General features: G+C 42.7%; 1 protein-coding gene across 5 annotated transcripts; it reads right to left on the bottom strand.

Moving 5' to 3' along the window:
• Positions 1-1,848: 1,848 nt before the first annotated feature.
• On the bottom strand, positions 1,849-18,022 carry LOC135492235 (mediator of RNA polymerase II transcription subunit 25-like). Of its 5 annotated transcripts, none has more exons than XM_064778545.1 (18): positions 17,729-18,022; positions 16,596-16,641; positions 15,921-16,045; positions 15,367-15,465; positions 14,524-14,644; positions 14,245-14,310; positions 13,889-14,078; positions 11,477-11,596; positions 8,883-9,128; positions 7,993-8,558; positions 7,494-7,743; positions 6,956-7,070; positions 6,085-6,250; positions 5,659-5,844; positions 5,260-5,418; positions 4,848-4,991; positions 4,115-4,423; positions 1,849-3,105 (listed from the first exon to the last, which is right to left on the bottom strand). In XM_064778545.1, exons 1-18 carry the CDS (start codon positions 17,848-17,850, stop codon positions 2,908-2,910), a joined length of 3,228 nt encoding a protein of 1,075 aa, XP_064634615.1. In that variant the 5' UTR covers positions 17,851-18,022; the 3' UTR covers positions 1,849-2,907. The 5 variants fall into 5 exon arrangements, with proteins under 5 accessions (XP_064634615.1, XP_064634614.1, XP_064634617.1 ...); XM_064778544.1 differs by having other exon boundaries at positions 5,245-5,418; positions 7,494-7,740; XM_064778543.1 differs by having other exon boundaries at positions 1,850-3,105; positions 5,245-5,418.
• Positions 18,023-19,386: the final 1,364 nt, after the last annotated feature.

The following is a 19,386-nucleotide window of genomic DNA, read 5'->3' as shown; positions in this document are numbered from 1 at the left end:
ATCTAATAATGGTTTTTGCAAGTGTTGAGAGGCAGTTTTGGATCTGGCTTGTAGGGCATCCCGAGAACGGGATATACAAAATATCGACAGGCGGAGTATATTGAAAACCGCTGGTTACGACAGGATGATTTCAGGGAGGGCAACGGTTATATTCTGTTGTTCTAGTGAAAAGCTGTCGTTAAATGATTTTTCAATGATCCTGTTCGAAAGGTCTTGGTCCTGCTGGAAACAATTTTTGCAGGAAAAACTGACATATCTCATGTTCTGCTTGTCCCTATTAATTTGCTCCCTGCTTAAATAATGCAGAGACAACAGTCGTCCTTTAAATGGCTAAAACCATGTCCTTGGTATTCCTGGTGTTAGTAAAGACACATCTACAGTCCTGCAGTCAAGATACTTGAAGTGGAAAATTGTTCCAGCGGTCCACAGTCCTTCCAATCCACTGCTTTTTTCACCAACACTTGCCCGGTGTGAACTTCGTACCAAAATAGAGGACAGATTTGTAAGGAGAAATTTTAATAACATAAGTTTACAAAAACAGTCACATAAATTTATTCATACCCTTGAATATACATTCTTAAATACAATGACACAATTATAAATAGCACTATTTGATGACAGGACACATAATCCACAATGTGTAAAAATGTCTAAATGCTCATCCTAAAAATCTTGAATAGTAGCCTTCTCTTCTCACTGAGCAGTGAATACAAAATGAAAGCAAAATGATATGTACAAGTTCATCATTTTTCTTCGCTCACATACTATGTTGACGCAACCAGGGGTGCCTCATATTAGCGGTAGTATTGAACTCCCAATATCTGCAGGCCAACAACCATACATGTACATCATTATGATCAAAAGCTTATGGCCAGTATTACCTAGATCCACCTGGTTCTTCCTGGGCACCATAAAAAATGGCCGCCGCTTGATTATGTAAGCACTGCTTGATGTACTCAGATCAGCTGTGAGGGGTTTATTAAAGGCCTCCGCCATTCGTTAATGAAATGGCCAGGGCCATTGTGCTCACCTCATGTGGAGGAAAGATGGATAAAGAGCATGGTATTGTGTCACGTAGTGTTAGGTTTGATGTAGGTCCAAGCAATTACAATTTCCCCAAAATGGCCAATTTACAGTACATTCGACCTCTGTGACCTTGAAAAGTAGGTCAAATCAAAGAAGACCCGGGTGACACATTGAATGGTTGTTAGAATTAGATGTACCTATGATATAAAATTGGTGCCAATCGGGCAAGTCATTACTAGGAATAATGGCATTTTGAAGAATTTAGGATTTGGCCCCCTCCCTGGAGGCCAAACGGCAAATCAGATCGCACCAAACTTCGGTACCTGAGATCACCTGACCAAGGGGTACATGTGTACTTAATTTGTGATCAATAGTCATTGCAGTTAAGAAACGTGCCATAGTTACGGCCTGACAGCGAATTTACGCCATTTGACCTCTGTGACCTTGACAAGAAGGTCAAATTAAAAACCTGTGTGACATATACTGTATGGTGGTTAGATGTACCCATGATATCAAATTGGTGGCAATCAGGCAAGAAGTTAAGGAATAATCACATTTTTAAGGTTTTTGGATTTTGCCCCCTGGTGGTCAAGTGGTGAATCATATTGGACCAAACTTCGGTCCCTGAGATCACCTGACTAAGGGGTAAATGTGTACCAAATTTGGTATCAATAGTCATTGCAGTTTAGAAACGTGCCATCGTTACATCCTAACGGCCAATTTACACCATTTGACCTCTGTGACCTTGAAAAGGAGGTCAAATCAAAAACCCGGAGGATATATGATGCACCTTTGCTAGAAGTACCTACCATATTTTTTTCAAAATTTCCCGACTACTATTAAGGGAGATATTGCATATTTTCACTTTTAACGTTTGGCCCCCTGGTGGCCAAACCATGAAACGAATCGGACCGAAACTTGGTCTCCAAGGTGTCATTACATAAGGGTACATGTCTACTAAGTTTCAACTCAATAGCTCTAACAGTTACGAAACGTGCCCTGCTAATGGACGACGGACGACGACGACGACGACGACGACGACGACGACGACGACGACGACGACGGACGACGGACGCCACGGTATGGGATAAGCTCACCTCTGCTAAGAGGTGAGCTAAAAATGTTGAATTTGTAATTGAATTTAGAAATGTCCAATTGCGGAAATACGTACTAATTATAAATTTCAACATTGCCGTTGTGTAGACTGATATACAAATACCATGAATACCAAGTTTAAACATATTTGTATTCACAATAACTGCACTACGGCATTGTGTATTAGTTGATTTCTATTTAACTTGACCACAAGTTATTACGAACGGCGTACCTCTTTAACAGAATGCCTGATCAGGCTAGCTTATGACCCTGTAGGTACTGGGAGAACTACCTCCAATAGACCACCGATGTTAGAAGGAGACATGGCGATTCGCTAAAGGGTCTGTCATAAAGTGTAACTTGATCAGTTTGGATTTTTAACTGCCTCCGGTTCACAAAAAATGGCAGGCCTATAGAGTACAGGTGAATAAATTTTCACCCATAATTTGCAAGATTCTATTTTCCTAAGACATTCCTCTCCATTGCGTACATACTTTCAACTCTCCATAAGATATTGTTTGTTGGATGAAATTCTTTTTTTATCGACAACAAAAAAGCAATTCGTTCAAATCTCCTCATAGGAAGAATGAAATATTTCTGGCAACGTTTCTTCTTTCTTGACTGGGTAGGTGTTTCACCAAACAAATCATTTCTTAAGGGCAGCCCAGCTCCAAAAGGAGCGCCCAGTATCCAATTAGTCTTTTGTCTTTAATTTCAGGCCACTAATATTGGTTGAGCCTTATTTAGGCATACAACATGTCACACTTTTCACTACATTACACAGTCTCATAAAAGGTCCGGGCCTCCAAGATTGAAGTCATCCGGTTTGAATCCTCCTTGCGGCATCTGGCCCATTCCCTGCATGCCAGGTTGGCCACCAGGGGGCAGCAACCCTGGCTGAACCTGAGGCATCGGGGCACGTGCCCGCTGTTGCTGTTGTTGTTGCAATAGCATCTGCTGTTGTCGCAGTTGCTGTTGCTGTTGCTGAAAAACCAAGGGAAGTGTTGATTAGGCCGGGAAAACCTTTGTCGAAATTCAAGGAGCAGAAGATCAATTTTTCCATTTCAATTTTATGATCGCATATAGTAAAACAGGTGCTAACAACAGTTAAAATCGTAAAAGTAAATATCAGTAATTTTTCAATCTTCTTGGCATATAATTCCACAGAAAGTGTTTCTCAGATATGGCTATTTCTCTGCTGTTACCTCTGATACAAACAGCATGAACTAGGCACTGTGTCTTTGCCTCAGTGCTTTCGCTCCAGATGTAAACAAAATGGTGACTTGGCCGAAGGAGCCTCATGGCCTAGTGGTTTACACTGCTGGCCACCACGCAATAGGGCCCGGGTTCGATCCGGGGAGAACCCAGGATTGTATGTCTGGATGAACCGGCGTGGCTTTCAAGGAACTAAAATTCCTGGCTCTTCACAGTCCTTCGAATGAGACTCAAAACCGAGGTTCCTTGTACCTGGTGTCTATGCCAGGGCAAGCTAAGACCCCACCAAGTGAGAAACATGAGTAGCTTGCGTGGACTCTATCTCTCTCGCCAAAGTCGGACCACTAGGCCAATAAACCCAATTGGCGCCTAACCGTAGTGGCACGCAGGATACGCTCATCCCGCCTTGGAGGAGGATTACTCCTTGGAGAATGACCCCTCTAAGTGCAGAGCGAACGCTGAAGAAGAAGAAGGTGACATGGCCCACCTATATTCCCTTTTTTATTCTGACTAATATGTGGATGTACACAACTGGCAACTAAAAATGTCCATCGCGGTGCTGTACAGGATTGCCGATTTCTCCCATAATGGGTGTTTAAGACCAACAGGCATGAGCTGGCATGACTTGCTAAATGCTAATTTTGACTTCAGCATCATAAAGAAAAGACACATCACGCCGCTTGTGACCCTGGGCAAGTCACTTCATTGCAATGTTCCAAGAATGCAAGCAAAACATCCCGTCAAATAACCTCAGCCGACTCTACGCATAAAGACTGACCTGGTTTAGCAGTAAATGTCTCAACTGTTGATTGGTCGGTTGCTGCTGTTGTTGTTGTTGTTGTTGCTGTTGCTGTTGTTGTTGGGTAAGTTGTTGTTGTTGGGTAAGTTGTTGTTGTTGCTGCTGCTGCTGTTGTAAAAGCCTCTGTTGCTGTTGTTGCTGTTGAAGCTGTTGTCTGTTTCTCAACTGCGTTTGCCTAGCAGCCTCGAGGGCTTTGTTCTTCTCCGACTGGTATATTTGCTCCTTTTGCTTCAGGTTTTCAACCTCTTGCTGGAGTGCTTGTATCTTCTGCTGAAACGAAAAATTGTCCTGTAGCCAGGGATAGAAGCGTGTTCTTTGATTTTGTTGAATGAATACAAATATTGATAATAATTTGAATCCCATCACCAGTTCATGCATCTTTCCTTTACAAACTAATATCTACCCTAACCTAACAATTCAACCAGCATAGTTGAATTGTTCTGTGTGCTGTTGATAGGTGTCCACACTACTGATGTCTAGGCTGGGCAGATTTTGGATAAGGCTGACAGTTCAAATCCAGTTGATACACGGATAATTCTTTACATTATTCTTGAGGTTTGCATTAAATCAAAATTGAACTTATAAACTGATAACTGATCAAGGCCAAGACTCAGAGACACACTAAGTACATATGAAGTAATCAGAGACGATATGCAGAATTTTGTGCTTTAACACACATGATACCCCTGGAGAATAAGGATCAGAAACTTACTAAATTCATCGCTCTCTGCTGGTCATCCATGGCCACCTGTTGAGCCTGTTGTTGTTGGACCTGGCCGCCGGCCATCGACAGGGCACTGGACACCTGCGACGTGACGAGCGGCATGTTCGTTGTGATAGCGGCAGACGCATTGGGCTGCAAGAGATAACAAATGAAAATGGTCAGAGATCGGACAAATTTTGACTTGAAGACTCCACATCAGAGAAGGTGTTTAACCACCTAGAGAGGATTTCATGGAGTGATATGTTCACATGGCACCCTCCTGAGGATGCCAATTACTACAGCCTTTTCAACACTTTGGTAAGAAAACTGGTCCTTACTTCAAATTGTCAATATGGCAAGTACTGGACCTGCAAATCTCAAGTTTCCTCCCCAAACTTGTTATTACCTGTGGAATATTTACCCCCTGTTGGAAAGGCTGTCCTCCCTGCTGTTGCAGCTGGCTTGGGGGCTGTGGGATTTGTTGGGGTTGGGGTTGGGGCGGGGGCGGTTGGGGTTGGGATGCTGCGGCCGTCGCTTGTTGCTGCTGCTGCTGTTGCTGTTGTTGTTGAAGTGACATGATCTACAAATGACAAGGGGATGGAAAAATAACAAAACTAAAGAGGACAGACAAAAATACATTCAGAGGATTTCCAGGTCCTGATATTACATAAGTGAAAGTGTTATTGTAGAAATCGACATTTTATACAGTACTATATTTGGGGGAGGCAGGGGGGGGGGGGGGTCTTGAGAAAAGACTACTCTATAATCTTCCCACAAAATGCCGAATGATCCCTAACAAGGAAAAAAATCCATCTCTTACCTTCTGCTGCTGAGCTTTCTGTTGCTGTGCAGTCTTGTGTGATTGAATGACCGTTCGAATGCCGTTGACGAAGCTCGCCTGGTCGTGAGGAATCATGCCGATGAACTGGTCCTTCTTCGTACTATACAGCAACATGAGGACGCGGATGTCACAGTTGGTCTGGTTCGGGAAGTGAACACAACCAGCCTGAAAGTGAGAAGCAAGCAGGTATAGAGTATTAGGTTTCAATACGAAAAGCAATGATTTAAGATTGCAGATTGCTACAGTTCATTCTCCTTTTTCTTCTTGCACCTGACAGTGACATTTTCCAACTCGCTAAATTCAAAAGTGTATTCAAATTGATGAACCATATCTTTCTTCACTAAATTTCTGAAATTCTAATCCGGCCCTCTGCATAAGGAAAGAAATTCATAGTATAACACTTACGAAACCGGACGACATGATTTTCTGCAGATTGCTAAGGGCCTCTAGATCCGTCTGTGAGAATCGGAATCCGACGTTTTTTGATTGTTTGAATAGATGCTGTAGCTGGGTGAGGAGTTGTTGTGGAATCAACTGCATGATCAGGTTCTGAGGCCAGCGGGCAGTGTTCCTGGAAAGCACAAGTTATAATCTGGTAAATAAATAATAATTTTAATAATAACAATGATTAAAACAACACTTAATATACCAACCTTTCCACTGAAAACTGACCAGTGTTCAACAAAAGTGTTTGCTCAAAAAGTCACATCACTGCTAAAAAATCAAATATTGAAGTGTCGTTTGAAGAGGAATGTCTTGAGTAAGGTCTTGAAACTGTCGATATCATTGGCAGTTCTTATGCTTATCGGCAGAGCATTCCACATTTGGTGGGCCAGTGGCAGAAATGCCGCTGAAATCTTGGCTCCACTAACTCATAAGCTGATTCTGAATACAGTGACCGAGCTAGGGTAGTTGGAAAGAAATCCACCAAATTATTAATCTCTCCAGCAATTAGAGGCAAACATCGTTAGGATTTAGAAAACTTCTGCATGGTTCTTCCCGAGCTGTTGTCTTTGAATTTGCTTAAAATCTTGAGCTGTTGATACGACTGCGGTTATGTACCACAGCTCTAGGATAAATCACCTTTAGGAAATACTTCTCTGATGACAATTCACCTCAGGATTATTTACCAAAGATACTTCATCTACAGTTGTCTACCCCCAGGTAATTGGTCCCATGGCTCCATCCACCCAGGAGGACAATTTCTCCCCATGTCAACTTATCAGCCTTACTTTTGGAATCGATGTATTTTCCGTCTTTGACTGAATGTACTTACAGATCGGTGTCTCCAGCATTGATACACACTTCACAAGCCAAGGACCTCAAAACCCTCGGACCAGTGTTTACTGTTGCTGCTTGTGCCCTGTTCTTCTCCTGCCATTCGAGTGTACCTGCATGTCAAGTAACGGGGAGAAAATGTTTAGGATGTGAGGTAACACTAGAAAACTGTTTCTTCGATGTAATTATAACCCAACTGACAGCTCGTGAGCAAGGCTCCCTCTAAAAACTCTTCATTTTTGAGGGGTATTTTGGATTTTTAAAGAGTTTTTTGCTGTTGTTTAAAGTGTATCTCCCTGACACTCTGAAGTGAAGCAAATATGCAAAGGTAAAAGTAATCTGTTATCATCTAAGTTGATTTCAAAAGGTGTTATGCCACAAAAGATAGATTACCGATTTTAAAAGTGTACAGATTTTATTGAGACACTCAGTAATTTCAGGTGGTACCATTACAGCCTCAGAGGGTTTGTAGAATGCATACGGCTCCTGTAGTGCCTAACGGATACAGACTGCCCTGAAATCAAGGTTGTCCTCACCTCGCCACACGACCTTAGGCTCCCTCATCACTACTTGTTGTGGTTTTTGCTGTTGAATGTTCTGCGGCGGCATCCCAGGATTTTGAGGCTGCATCACGCCCTGCGATGTGACGAGTTGATTCTGGCCGATCATGGCCTGCTGTTGTTGTTGTTGTTGTTGTTGTTGCTGATGTTGTTGCATCATCTGGATGTTCTGCGTGTTGATCGCCGGCTGTGGCTGTGATGTCATCATCGGAGCTTGGCTCACCTGCTGATGAAAGTGCGGTAAATCTCAGAAAAGTCACAAGAAATATCAGGAAGGTTGAGCGCTCTACAAGCGAGTAATCCAAATCACTTTGGATGTCAATCCCTTGTGATTCGGGAATATCAAAGACTTACTCCACTAGTCGACAATTTTGTAGCCCCACAACCGAGCTCGACCAACATTGGCGCTGATCAGGAAAAAGATGAATGTTTAACTTAACTAGTTAATTACCACTCTATTATCTCACTACCTTACCTTCTGTTGTTGCTGAATCTGTTGCAACTGTTGTGTAGCAGTCATTGGCTTTGACGTCAAAATCTGCTGCGGCTGTGACACCTGATGCGACGTCACCATCTGTTGTTGGGGCGTTACCATCTGCTGTTGCGACGTCATAGTCTGGTGCTGGGACGTCTGTTGCTGTGCGGTCAACGCCTGATGTTGAGAGGTCAATGCTTGTAGTTGTTGCTGTTGTTGTTGTAAAGTCATTCCCTGGGACACCACTTGTTGCTGTGACGTCATCAGAGGTTGCTGTGATGTAATCACTTGCTGTTGTGACGTCATCATATTCTGCTGATTCATCATCTGCTGCGGATTGGGATTCTGCATGATTTGTGACTGCGACGTCATCTGTGGTTGCATCGGCATTTGTGACGTCATTTGTGGTTGCGATGTCATCTGTGGTTGCGACGTCATCATTGGCGTCTGCTGTGAAGGGGTCATCTGCGACGACATCATCGAACCTTGTGTGGATATATTCGGTTGCTGGCCGAGTGCAGTTAGTTTTTGTTGCGTTGTAGGAACTGCAGGAACATTAGGCTGGGCTGAAAAAAATATTCAGACAACGTCAAACTTAGCTTACATCAAGGGGCTTGTACATTGTCTGCCAATTAATTTATCAATAGAAAGATAAGAAGAGAAAAGGCCAAAGATATATCTTTAGCACCTTGAGAACCTGAGATGACCTTTATCAACACCTTGAGGTTTTTAATTAATTCAACAGGCATTCAAGTTGTTGAAGTATGCACACATCCGGGCCTCCACCAAAGAGCCTTGGTGGACCTCAAGGTTTCCCAAGCCATCATTCCACATGCTTGGAACCAAAATTACTTAGAGTTTAGGTACAACAGCGGTGTCAATTGACTTACGTATTTTCCCCATAGCTTCTGCAAGGATTGCCTTGGCAGCTTCCTGCGCCGCAGGTGGAGGGCCACGTGGTCCACTGGCCACCATCGGATTGGGGTTCTGCATCGGCGGAATTGGTTGCGGCTGATTCTGGATCTGACTAGGTACGGGCATTCTCTGTTGATTGCCCGGAATCACACCCTGTTGGCTGGACACAGTATTCGTCAGGATTGGCCTCATTGGAGCATTCTGACCCTGAGCTGCTGGGCCTACAAAACACAGATTAGGTCAATCGTTCGTGTCAGTATCCACTTTGTCTGAGTGACTAAGATGGCAAGTTACCGCATCACAGGGTTGCAGTCACTTCACACATAGTGATATAACCGATGTGATTAGCACAAATGTCCTCAAGTGTTAAAGATTGACACGCCGTTATTTGACCTTGGCCAAGCCTCTTCTGAGGTTTATACCTGAGGAGATGTATTACAAGATATATTTGAAACAAATTGCTGTCTTGTGCTTGAGTTATCATGAGAGGGGTCAAAAGTGGTTAGCATTAGCTATTTTATAAGCGATTAAACATGCAAACAATCGAAATTTGAAAATGTCTGGAGCCAAATCATTAGATGAGATACAACACTAGGAACACAATAAACTGACACGACGTCTGCCACAGGGGGGGGGGGGCTGCAGTTGCAATTTGGCTTCCGACAGGGAGCAACGATGGTACAAAACATGCACTTATCGGCTACACAACTTGCGGTTTTGCTGCTTGGTGCTAACAGAAAGTCCAGCTTTCAATGATCAGCAGAATTGTCGACTGGCTGCTGCATAACGAAAACCAAATAGTGACAGCATCACACCGTGGCAGCGCGCGGTGGCACACCGAAACATAGCACCAAATGGAGGTGGCCAGGTATGACCTACATCTAAATTAGCACGAGACAAAGAGACACAACATTTATGACAGGCATCAATGGTCATATGCATTGAAACCTAGTACCTCAGGCTCCCACTGACCAGGAAGAAATGACAAACTCCAGGTTAAGGACCATATCAAAAATTCAGCAGCAAAAACACGATTTCGCAGAGGTTATTCTCCTCAAATATGACCCACTATAATTTTACGTTCAAACATTGTCAAAAGATTGGCATCAACAAAACCACTGCATGGTTATAGTTGCCAAATAATTATAAACAGTGTTATTTTAGCTAGAGGAATAAAGGGAAAAGCAGAATAGGTCTAGTTAGTGGCCTGCAGTGAAGTCGTTATGGTCCATCAGGCCAGGTTGCACTTGTCACTCCACACTAGCATATCAAAACTAAGTTATCAAAGGTGACTCAAGCTTGAAAACATGACACAATGCTCATGTATATGAGGCTGAAAAAATGACAAAGTGAATTGTTCGTAGCCCGCTATTGGGGGAAATTACTTGTTTGTTCTTCAAGTCACCAATAACACGTGAAAAGTTACACGTTATATGCGTGAAAACGAGTATGTTATAAACCCAGCTTCAGAGAACTTTTTTCACACAAACTTCAAATAGACTTTTATATGAGACCTGTCGACTATTTCTGACAACATGAAATTATTACGCTTCACAAAATAAAACCTTCTGATGATCATGTTCTGTGTCAATAAATGATCTGCAAGTTGGGCAAACACACTGACACAAGCCATGATTCCTGTACTTATTGGTTCTTTCGCCAGCCATGCAAAACCCCACCCAAAAAAACATGGCTATCAGCAATTCGTCTACAATGCACTTTGCCAATGCATTACAATGCATTATCGAGCATTTGGGCACAGGGTGTTGCATGAATGATGGTAGAGCCATTAAGTTTGTAATTGCTGGTGGTGACTATAAATTGAACACAACATGATCATCAGAAGGAAATGAGCCTGCCAACCATTCAGTATGCACACACACAACAGACTGTCTTCTGCTGTTAAAGTGCAGCACTTGACGGAGATACGTATTTCAGGAGGGTGACGCCTAGCCCTAGGTGCTGAACTCTGACAGAGTAATATCGTCTCTCTTAACTTCTTTGAGTGGAAACACGGGAGCATAAATTACCTGTAGCACAATACACATTTTTCAAGTTTGTGATTTTTTTCTGAACTTAATGTTATTTGAAATGAGAAAATAGACCAACAAATCAAATGTAGTTCATATCCTCAACATCTCAAATTTGACGGACATGATTTTATCTGCTGGTATTGGGACACCTTAGAACTTTTTTTGTAGCTTTATATAATTATACAGCAGAAAGGTTGCAACAATATTATTAGTTATATCAAGTATGGATTGCAGTCGCTGATCTATACTTGGTTATATGTGACCCGTCACAGCAAAACCAATCGCATGTCGCACAGAAGATGAGCCAAAGTGACACCAGGAGATAATGGAAGAAATTGATGTGCTCATATTTCACAAAAGGCAGACAATAGAGAATTGATCAAACAGTCCGTCTCAACCTGCCAAGCTCAGAGCGACATGCGCCTAGTTTTGCTGTGACGGGTCACATATTCTGGTCGAATGTGTGTGCACATAAAAAGTGGATGGCAGATGAAGTGAACTAACTTGCACAATCATGCGATGGGGCAGGTTCTCACCTGGTTGTGAAGTGACAGTTGATGTAGGCACTTTGAATTGCCCGTCACCCGCCCCAGCTGGGGAGTTGACCTTCTTGGGGATGGTGGTCTGTGTGCCAGGTTTGGGACTGTTTGTCATTCCTGCGGATTAATCATGAGCGAAATTATCCCAGGTGATGCACGAGTCCGTGTGGTTAAAAATGAAGTTAAGATACGTTATTGTAGTAAACCGGGAGATTTTCATGAGCTTAGCGATCAGGAATCAAGGAATTGTATCTAACCGTTCACAAAAACAATTTCTCTCGAGAAATCAAGATGATATCTTCATCACAAGAATAATTGGTTGCTTTGAAAATTTCCCCGTTTACAGCTTTGACATATAGTAAGCACATGCTTGCCAGTGATGGGTTTTGGTTGCAGCCAAAAAATTGTTTAACCAAAATCATAACGAAATGTTTCTCAATGTTATTTGGTTTGCTTCAGCCTTCTATCCCCAGCGCAAACTGCAGCAATGAAGTAACGCTGTTGCGTCATGCATCACAGAACTTTGTGTCATGACGACGTCAAACAGAACTCTCGGCTGTCGTAGAGTGGGTAATTGCACGTCAGATTAAAATATCGGCCTGCGGTAGTGAAGTGGTTTTGAAATTCCAACAGAATGTGTCTTAACCAAATTCTCCACCTAGGAGCCAAACTGTCTTCAAATATAAACTACAAACTGTGTAATCCATTGGCAATTATCTAAATTATAGCGCAGGGGAAGCAGTTGAGGAGACCTGAATCAACTGGATCAGTTTTGTCAAAAACACTCCCCTCATTGGGGAATTTCATTTCCATGTGCGCACTAGATGAACAGCTTTTTAACTCTTACCCTCCCAACAGCGCTTTAAGGCACAATCTTTGGCACACTGGTCGTGGCTGAGTCTTTGGCGCACGAGTTCACGAATTAGATTTCCGGAATATGATTTGGAATGGCTTCAAAAGGTCCAAAAAAGTTCTACTGAGCCATTTTGTAGCCCCATTCACCAATTCCGTGATTTTACTTTGTGAGTTCAGAACAAATCATAAAATTTCATTTGTTTTGTATCAGACATGTCAGAGAGTTTCGAAATTGGATAAAAAGCAGAAAAATGTAATCTGGGAGGTTAAGCATCAAGTAGGAAATTGATTGGCCCAACAATTTCTCATAATAACGTAAAAGGAGTTTGGTGGGCTGATCACTTAAAGAGAAGATGTTAAACTTGGTTATTGCAAACAGTCATGAGGCCACGTGTTTTTTATTTCTTGGTTTACGGGACCGACCGACTTCCTTTTTGGGATTTTGGAAAAAAATAAAATCTGAAAATCATCAATTTTTAATTTTATTTTCCGCCCGACCCATCATAATTAGATAAAATAATGAGAAATAAAATAAAATCCACTGTATAGAGCGGTGTGATAACCAATGTTTGTGCACTTTCACAACTTATCAGCCATCTAGATGAGGGAAATAGCCCCGACTAAGACATTGCGCCTTGTTCTGAAAAAAAGTGAACTTTGATTCCAGCAGTATTTGGGTAATTTTATTTCTTCCGATCATACATAGCTATTTGGGTTATTTTTATTTTTTATTTTATTTCGTCCACCCGACCATACATTTTTAAAAGCTCTTCCCGTAAACCAAGAAATAAAAAACATGTGGCCTGAATAACAATAAAATGAAACAAAGCAAGGCAATGATAACTTTTTGAAGAGCACGGCAAGACTGTTATATGTGCTTTAGTTAGCCTGTGCAATGGAAGGCAACTTAAGACTTTAACTTTCAGGGATTTCAAGAGCAACTACAATGTTCTCATTTGTGACCTGTGCAGGCGAATAGAGTTGCATTGTGTACATAGGCCCTATTACTTTTTGAGTCAATGGCTTTGGAATTGACACAAAGCAGAATCCAATAGCTTAAATCTTTACTAAACTTTCTGTTCCATCACTGCCACCTGAATTCTGAAACTTATATGTTAAAGGAAGAAAGTCTAGATTCTGATAAAATATACAACACGAATTCTTCAAAATGCCCACTGCGACTCAGTTTGCCAGCATGGGTCACATTTGAATAACATCAGTTAGGAATCAGCTGGAAGTGAATGAGCTCCAAGTCGAACACAAGGTTTCTTGATGACAAGCTGATGCCGTAACACCTCAGCACAATACATGTACTGTCCACCGATATGAAGATACTCCAAAATACAGAGGAGCTTCTCTTAGGGGACACCTCTCTAATGGGGACACCCTCACCAATAAGGACTAGTTTTGGTCCATATGGTTGTTGCCATTCAACTTGACCACTCCGATCAGGACACCTCTCTAAAAGAACAGTACTTCTCAGTCCCGGGTGTCCTTAATAGAGAGGTTCTGCTGTAATTGCAATCATGACCCCAAGTTTTCTACGAGCCTTACCCTGTCCAGGAGCGGGGCTCCCAACTTGCTTGATCGTTGCGTTAGCAGCAGTTGCGGCAGCACTGGCTTTCTCCTTCTCGGATGACGGACTGGGCGCTCGCTCCTGCAGATGATACCCCTTTAGTAGCACCAGGTGGCGGGGATCTTTAGTGTAGTCTTTATTTGACACTACCGACACATCTGTACTCGCCTGAAATATAAGGACTGAACGATACATGAATCATAAATAGTATGGATCTATTAATTTTCCTAAGTATGGAGGAATCTAATCTGTACTATACTTGTTAATGATACAAAGATATTTACTTGATGGTATCAGAAATTGGTAATTGTCAGCCTTCACCCCCTTCACCTACCTTATCATAAAGCCTTTGAAGAACTGGCAATTTTCTTGGCGCCATAACAGAAAAATTCACACCTCTCTAAAACAGAAAGAAAGACACGATAATTGATAATTAGGAAGAGGATATTCAACTTGATCTAAAAGTGCTTCATTTCTGGCCCCCGTAACTAAAAGTGATCCAAGAGAGGGGGCAAAATGATAAAGATAAATGAATGCCCTTTCCCTTGGCCATTTGCACTGAGTCCGCTCTGCAGCTTTACTCTCGATCATGACAGCGTCAATTAGATCTTACCTCTCCTAACATGGCCGCTAACTGCTCAGCCACAAAGCCTGAATACTTGGAGTGTCCCTGGCTTGGGATCTGGTAAGGCGGCGAGTTACACACAAGCACACAATGCTTCTGCGTATTAACGCTGGAATGAAAGATAAGGAACGTGAAACGTGCTCTTAGAACAAGGCTACATTCGATACGAAAAAGAAAATCTAACATGTCTAACTTAGATGACTGTTGGAGGGTTGTTAAAACACTAACTTAAAGATACCTGGGCCTGGTTGTACTAAGCCAAGTTAGTACAGTGACTGCTAAACTATAGTGGCTTTCACTAAAACTTTAGGTAACCCTTGGGCTTCTGCCAACTTAGCTCCTGAAACAGGCCCACAAGAACACCTGGCAAAAGAGGAGAGGGGACCTCAGGTGCAACACTCTTCTAGACATGGACAGAAAAGAGGCGACCACCATCTTTCGTCTGAGGACCGGCCATTGCAGACTTAATGCCTACCTCAAGAGGATGAACATGGCTGCGTCCCAAGGTGCCAGTGCGACACATCTGATCAGACACCCAAGCATGTACTCCAGAATTGCCCACGGGCTGGGATACTGAGAGATTGGCCACATGGCCATATGGTGCATCATTTGAGACCACGCTCTGGGAATCAAGGGAGGAACGAGAGACGACAGCCAGGTATATAAGAGACATAGGCCTGGTTCTGTAGCATAGCCATAGATAGTAAATCAAACGCTAAGATTTAAGAAAAAGAAGAGGATGCCAACTTAGCCAGGGCACAGTAGCAGCTACACCCAATAGTGCTAACTTGGCGGTACTCTAAGATAACGCTGTTTGGAGAGAATACTCACCAATTTTCTCTCAAGGCGTTGAGGTCATCAAACACCTGCAGCGCTGTACTCAGACCTTCAGCAATGTGACTACATGCCTCACCTCCGCCTCCAACAAACCTAGAATAAAATCCCCACAAAATATTCTCAACAGGATTGTTACTTGATATACTGTCATGCACTTTCCATAACACCCACATAGTGCTCTGGTCTAAAATGAGTAGTTATCTGCTTTCTAAAAGTAGTTATCTGCTTTTTTGGGGAGGCCCCCTGATTAATCGTTGCCATACGACGATAAGGGATTGATTCAGAGATTGGGACAGAACAGTCCCTCACGATGTAGCAGGGGGACTCCTCAACAGAGAGGGTCGTGAAGATCAAACATCACGCAAGGTTGCACCAAGAATTCTGAATGAAAGAAAGGAAAGGAAATCACGCATGCTACTTTACATGCTCTATATTTGTCATCATTTCTTGATGACTTGGGGATGCATGCCTCATGCACCCCTTAAATCACCCAAAGGTCAGCTGTTGTTCCTCATCATATATAGGTTAATCTTAACTCCAAGACTTACGGTATTTGATCCATCCACTGTAGAAATTCATGAGTGCTGGTTGTGGGTGCCACACAGTTGACAGGGGGTGCAGGAGCACAGTCAGCAGCATAGAAAACTACCAGGTTGTACAGGGTGCAACCATACTGCAATAAGAGAGCAAAATGATTTCAAACTATGCCAAAAGCCAAGTAAGCCAATTGGAAACCTCACTATAGATCCATGCACTTGATTGGGACCAACGTTTACGAAAACGTCGCGTCACGTCACGTTACAGTAATGTAAAATGCATGGTGACGTGACGACAGCCAACACTACGTCATGTAAACGTTGTTCCCAATCAAGTGCATGAATCTATAGTAGACAGATTCCTAGTCAACTGACATAAAAGGCTACACATTCCAAGTTAGCTCTTGACTGAGGAGTAAAATGAAACACCTCAGGGACACTGTACTCACCTGGGTCAACAAACCATGGTAGTGAATGTATGAATGTTTCTAAATTGGTATCTCCAGTATTATTACCAATAATGGTTTGTCAGGGTGGAGCAGTCAGTGGTGAAGACCTACGTTTGAAATTAACATCGGGTGCCAGTCACTTCAAAGGTTCGAGTGCTGGTCATGGCTACAACAGACATCCCCTCAACACAAGCCAAGAAAGTCAACCCAAGTTAGTTTCTTTTTCTAATAAACTTACATCAAAGCCATAGTCAACGTCGTCTGGTGGACCACCACTGAAGTACCTGTAGAGTAATCAGACAGAGTTAGTCAAGCAAAAATGAATTGAATGTTTCATGTTTCCATCCAAAGCTTTTGAAATGTTTCCTTTCAGTAATTTAACATGGTACGCAGAACAAACACTGCATCACGAGTTACAGTATAATCACTCGCTCAATCGTGCGCAGTTCTTTGAATCAACTGATCGATAGATAAGAATATACCGTATTTTCCGGATTATCCCCCGCACTGCCCTATGACCCGCACCCCCTTTGACCATTACCTAAAGCCACGCAAGACCCGCACCTGATTATGACCCGCACTGCTCCAAGACCCGCATTCTCCAAAAATAGTAAGCCATTCATTGATGTTGACATCCTAGAACCGCCATGTTTTTTTTAATTGTTAACCAAAGTGGATCAATTCCAGCATGGCCGTAACTATTTTCCCTAGCGGAGACATCACAAACTATGCGATCATGGCGGAAATATTGGTTGAAAACAATGCGAAAACGATGGACATAAATCCTTATCAAGTAACCAGTTTGGTCCCCTTTTTTTTCTTTGGGGTTGGGGCTTATCCCTCTCAGAATCCACGCAAGACCCGCACCTTTGTATTACCCGCACCCCCACTTTTTGGGCCTGTTTGAGGGCAAAAAGCCGCGGGTCATACGCCGGAAAATACGGTAAGTAACATTGCGCGATATTGTATCGCCACTTCTGCGTTATATCGCCATTTACGTCATCTTTACAAAATATCTTCAGGGTAAAAGACGCCAGAGAATGCCGAATGTCTCGAGAGGCATTCTCTGGCGTCATTGAGTCGATTGACCGTAAAGATCTATTGTAAAGATGGTTGTTCCGAGCCTAGGCTAGGTGGTACTGGCGTATCTGGAAAATGGCCTATGTATGATCTTCTCACGACGTGGGCCGTGGCGATACAATAATATTGCACAACATCATGACATTAGAAATAGAATAGATAGACATGCGGCTTGCTTGATCCGTCCACCTCGGATGAAATACACTGTTCTACTAAGACATACTTTATCATAACGCCTGCTTTTGCATAACGTAATGGCATGAATGAAAAATTGCATTCTGAAATAATTACTCGAGAGAAGGCTTTATGTACGACTGCGTGATGCCGTCGATGTAGGCTCCAAGATTCGCCGTCCCTTCCACAACAAAGACAACATCCTGGATGGTGGAGTTTCCACCATCACCTACAACCATGGCCTCTTCGGGAATTTCCTGGCGATTAATGTCGGCAAAGTAATATGCACACTGTGCTTTGATAATAAATCTAGACGCTGGCGTTGGTATTTCTCATTTATTTTAACTCAGCGATGAGTAAGAGAAGTTTTTGTAAAGGAAAATAAATGAAACTGTCAGCATGTTCGCCATGTTCTGATGACAGCCTCGTTTTGGATGAAGGTTTGTAGAAAATATGGATTTATTTGAAACCGGGCAAGCGTGTTTCAGGTGAGAACAGAGCATCTTGACACACAAGGTCTTGACACGCGGTGGGGGGGGGGGGGGGGGGGCTAGAAGGTACATGTTGTCTCTGGCTCGATATCGATGATACCTGAGGCTAACCTTACCTTACTCTAACCCATATGGGTCATTCTCTAAGCAGACAAAATATCCAAGCATTATTGCACAACTATCACTGCGCCAGAGTGTGCCCCCATCCTGAGATCAGTTTTACAAAATATATATGAGAGGCGCAGTACATTGAAAACCACTGGTGCCAGGATGTATGCCCCCAGACCGGGTTATTATCATCACACCATGACATACCATTCGGACTCTCTGGTAATGAAAAAACATAATTGGACAATTTGTCCAATATGTCTTTGTGTCGTCCGCTTTTCAATTCGGCTCCCCATATTTACATACTGAGCAAGATCAGGCTTTTTTTACTCCTTCGTCATATACAAAATTTGAAATATCGAGAGGCAGGGTATATTGAAACTGGTGCCAGGGTGCAAGGCCAGGGTGCATATAGGCCTATATTGATGAACTGATTTTAATCATTAAAATGTTTCAGTAACTTTCCATTCACGTTATCAGTAATCAACTTTTCCTACAACATATAAGTTTGAAATGTCCCAGGAAAAAATGTCCAAGAACAAAGGGTTTCCAAATCCCCTAGATCACAATTGCGCCGGACACGTTTTCTTGGGGGTCATTTTCTGCTTCTACACCGGGGAGACAGAACACCTGTGAGTGCGACGAGCCACGACAACAACGGCAACAATTCAACCACGCCGGAATGCCAAATGTTTTTCTCCCATCAGGATGAATTTTTCAATTCCTCCAAATAACGTCCCCTCTGAACTGCCTTATCAGCCGAAACCAGTTGATCGAAACAGCTTTTTTTAGGCGAGAGTTCACAAGCGTTCCCTACTACCGACACAAAAATCGTTTCATGTCCCAAAAGGCAAATTTATATATTATATACAAGTAATTTAATTAGCTGATGGTCCCGCGTTTGGCCTCGTTTCTGGCGACCAGGCTGCGTGCACGTGATCACTTTAATCGATGAAAGGGGCGATTCCTTTGCTGTGGAGGTAAGTATGAGAGACATTCGCGAGCATAGTCAAGACAAAAATACTTTTTCGGATAAAAAAACCTATCACACACGTTCCTTTTTCGATAATGGCACTGGGAATCTGATCAAACATCAATACCACGACTCTCACTTTGAATAAAACCGCAAGCTATATAAGCAGGCGCTTCACCATAGCACCCTATAAAAAATGAGCC

The sequence above is a fragment of the Lineus longissimus genome, chromosome 8 (assembly GCF_910592395.1).
Source record: "Lineus longissimus chromosome 8, tnLinLong1.2, whole genome shotgun sequence".
NCBI classification, from domain to species: domain Eukaryota; kingdom Metazoa; phylum Nemertea; class Pilidiophora; order Heteronemertea; family Lineidae; genus Lineus; species Lineus longissimus.
The sequence above is the reverse complement of the archived record's forward strand: the minus strand, read 5'-3'. Positions and strand labels throughout refer to the sequence as shown.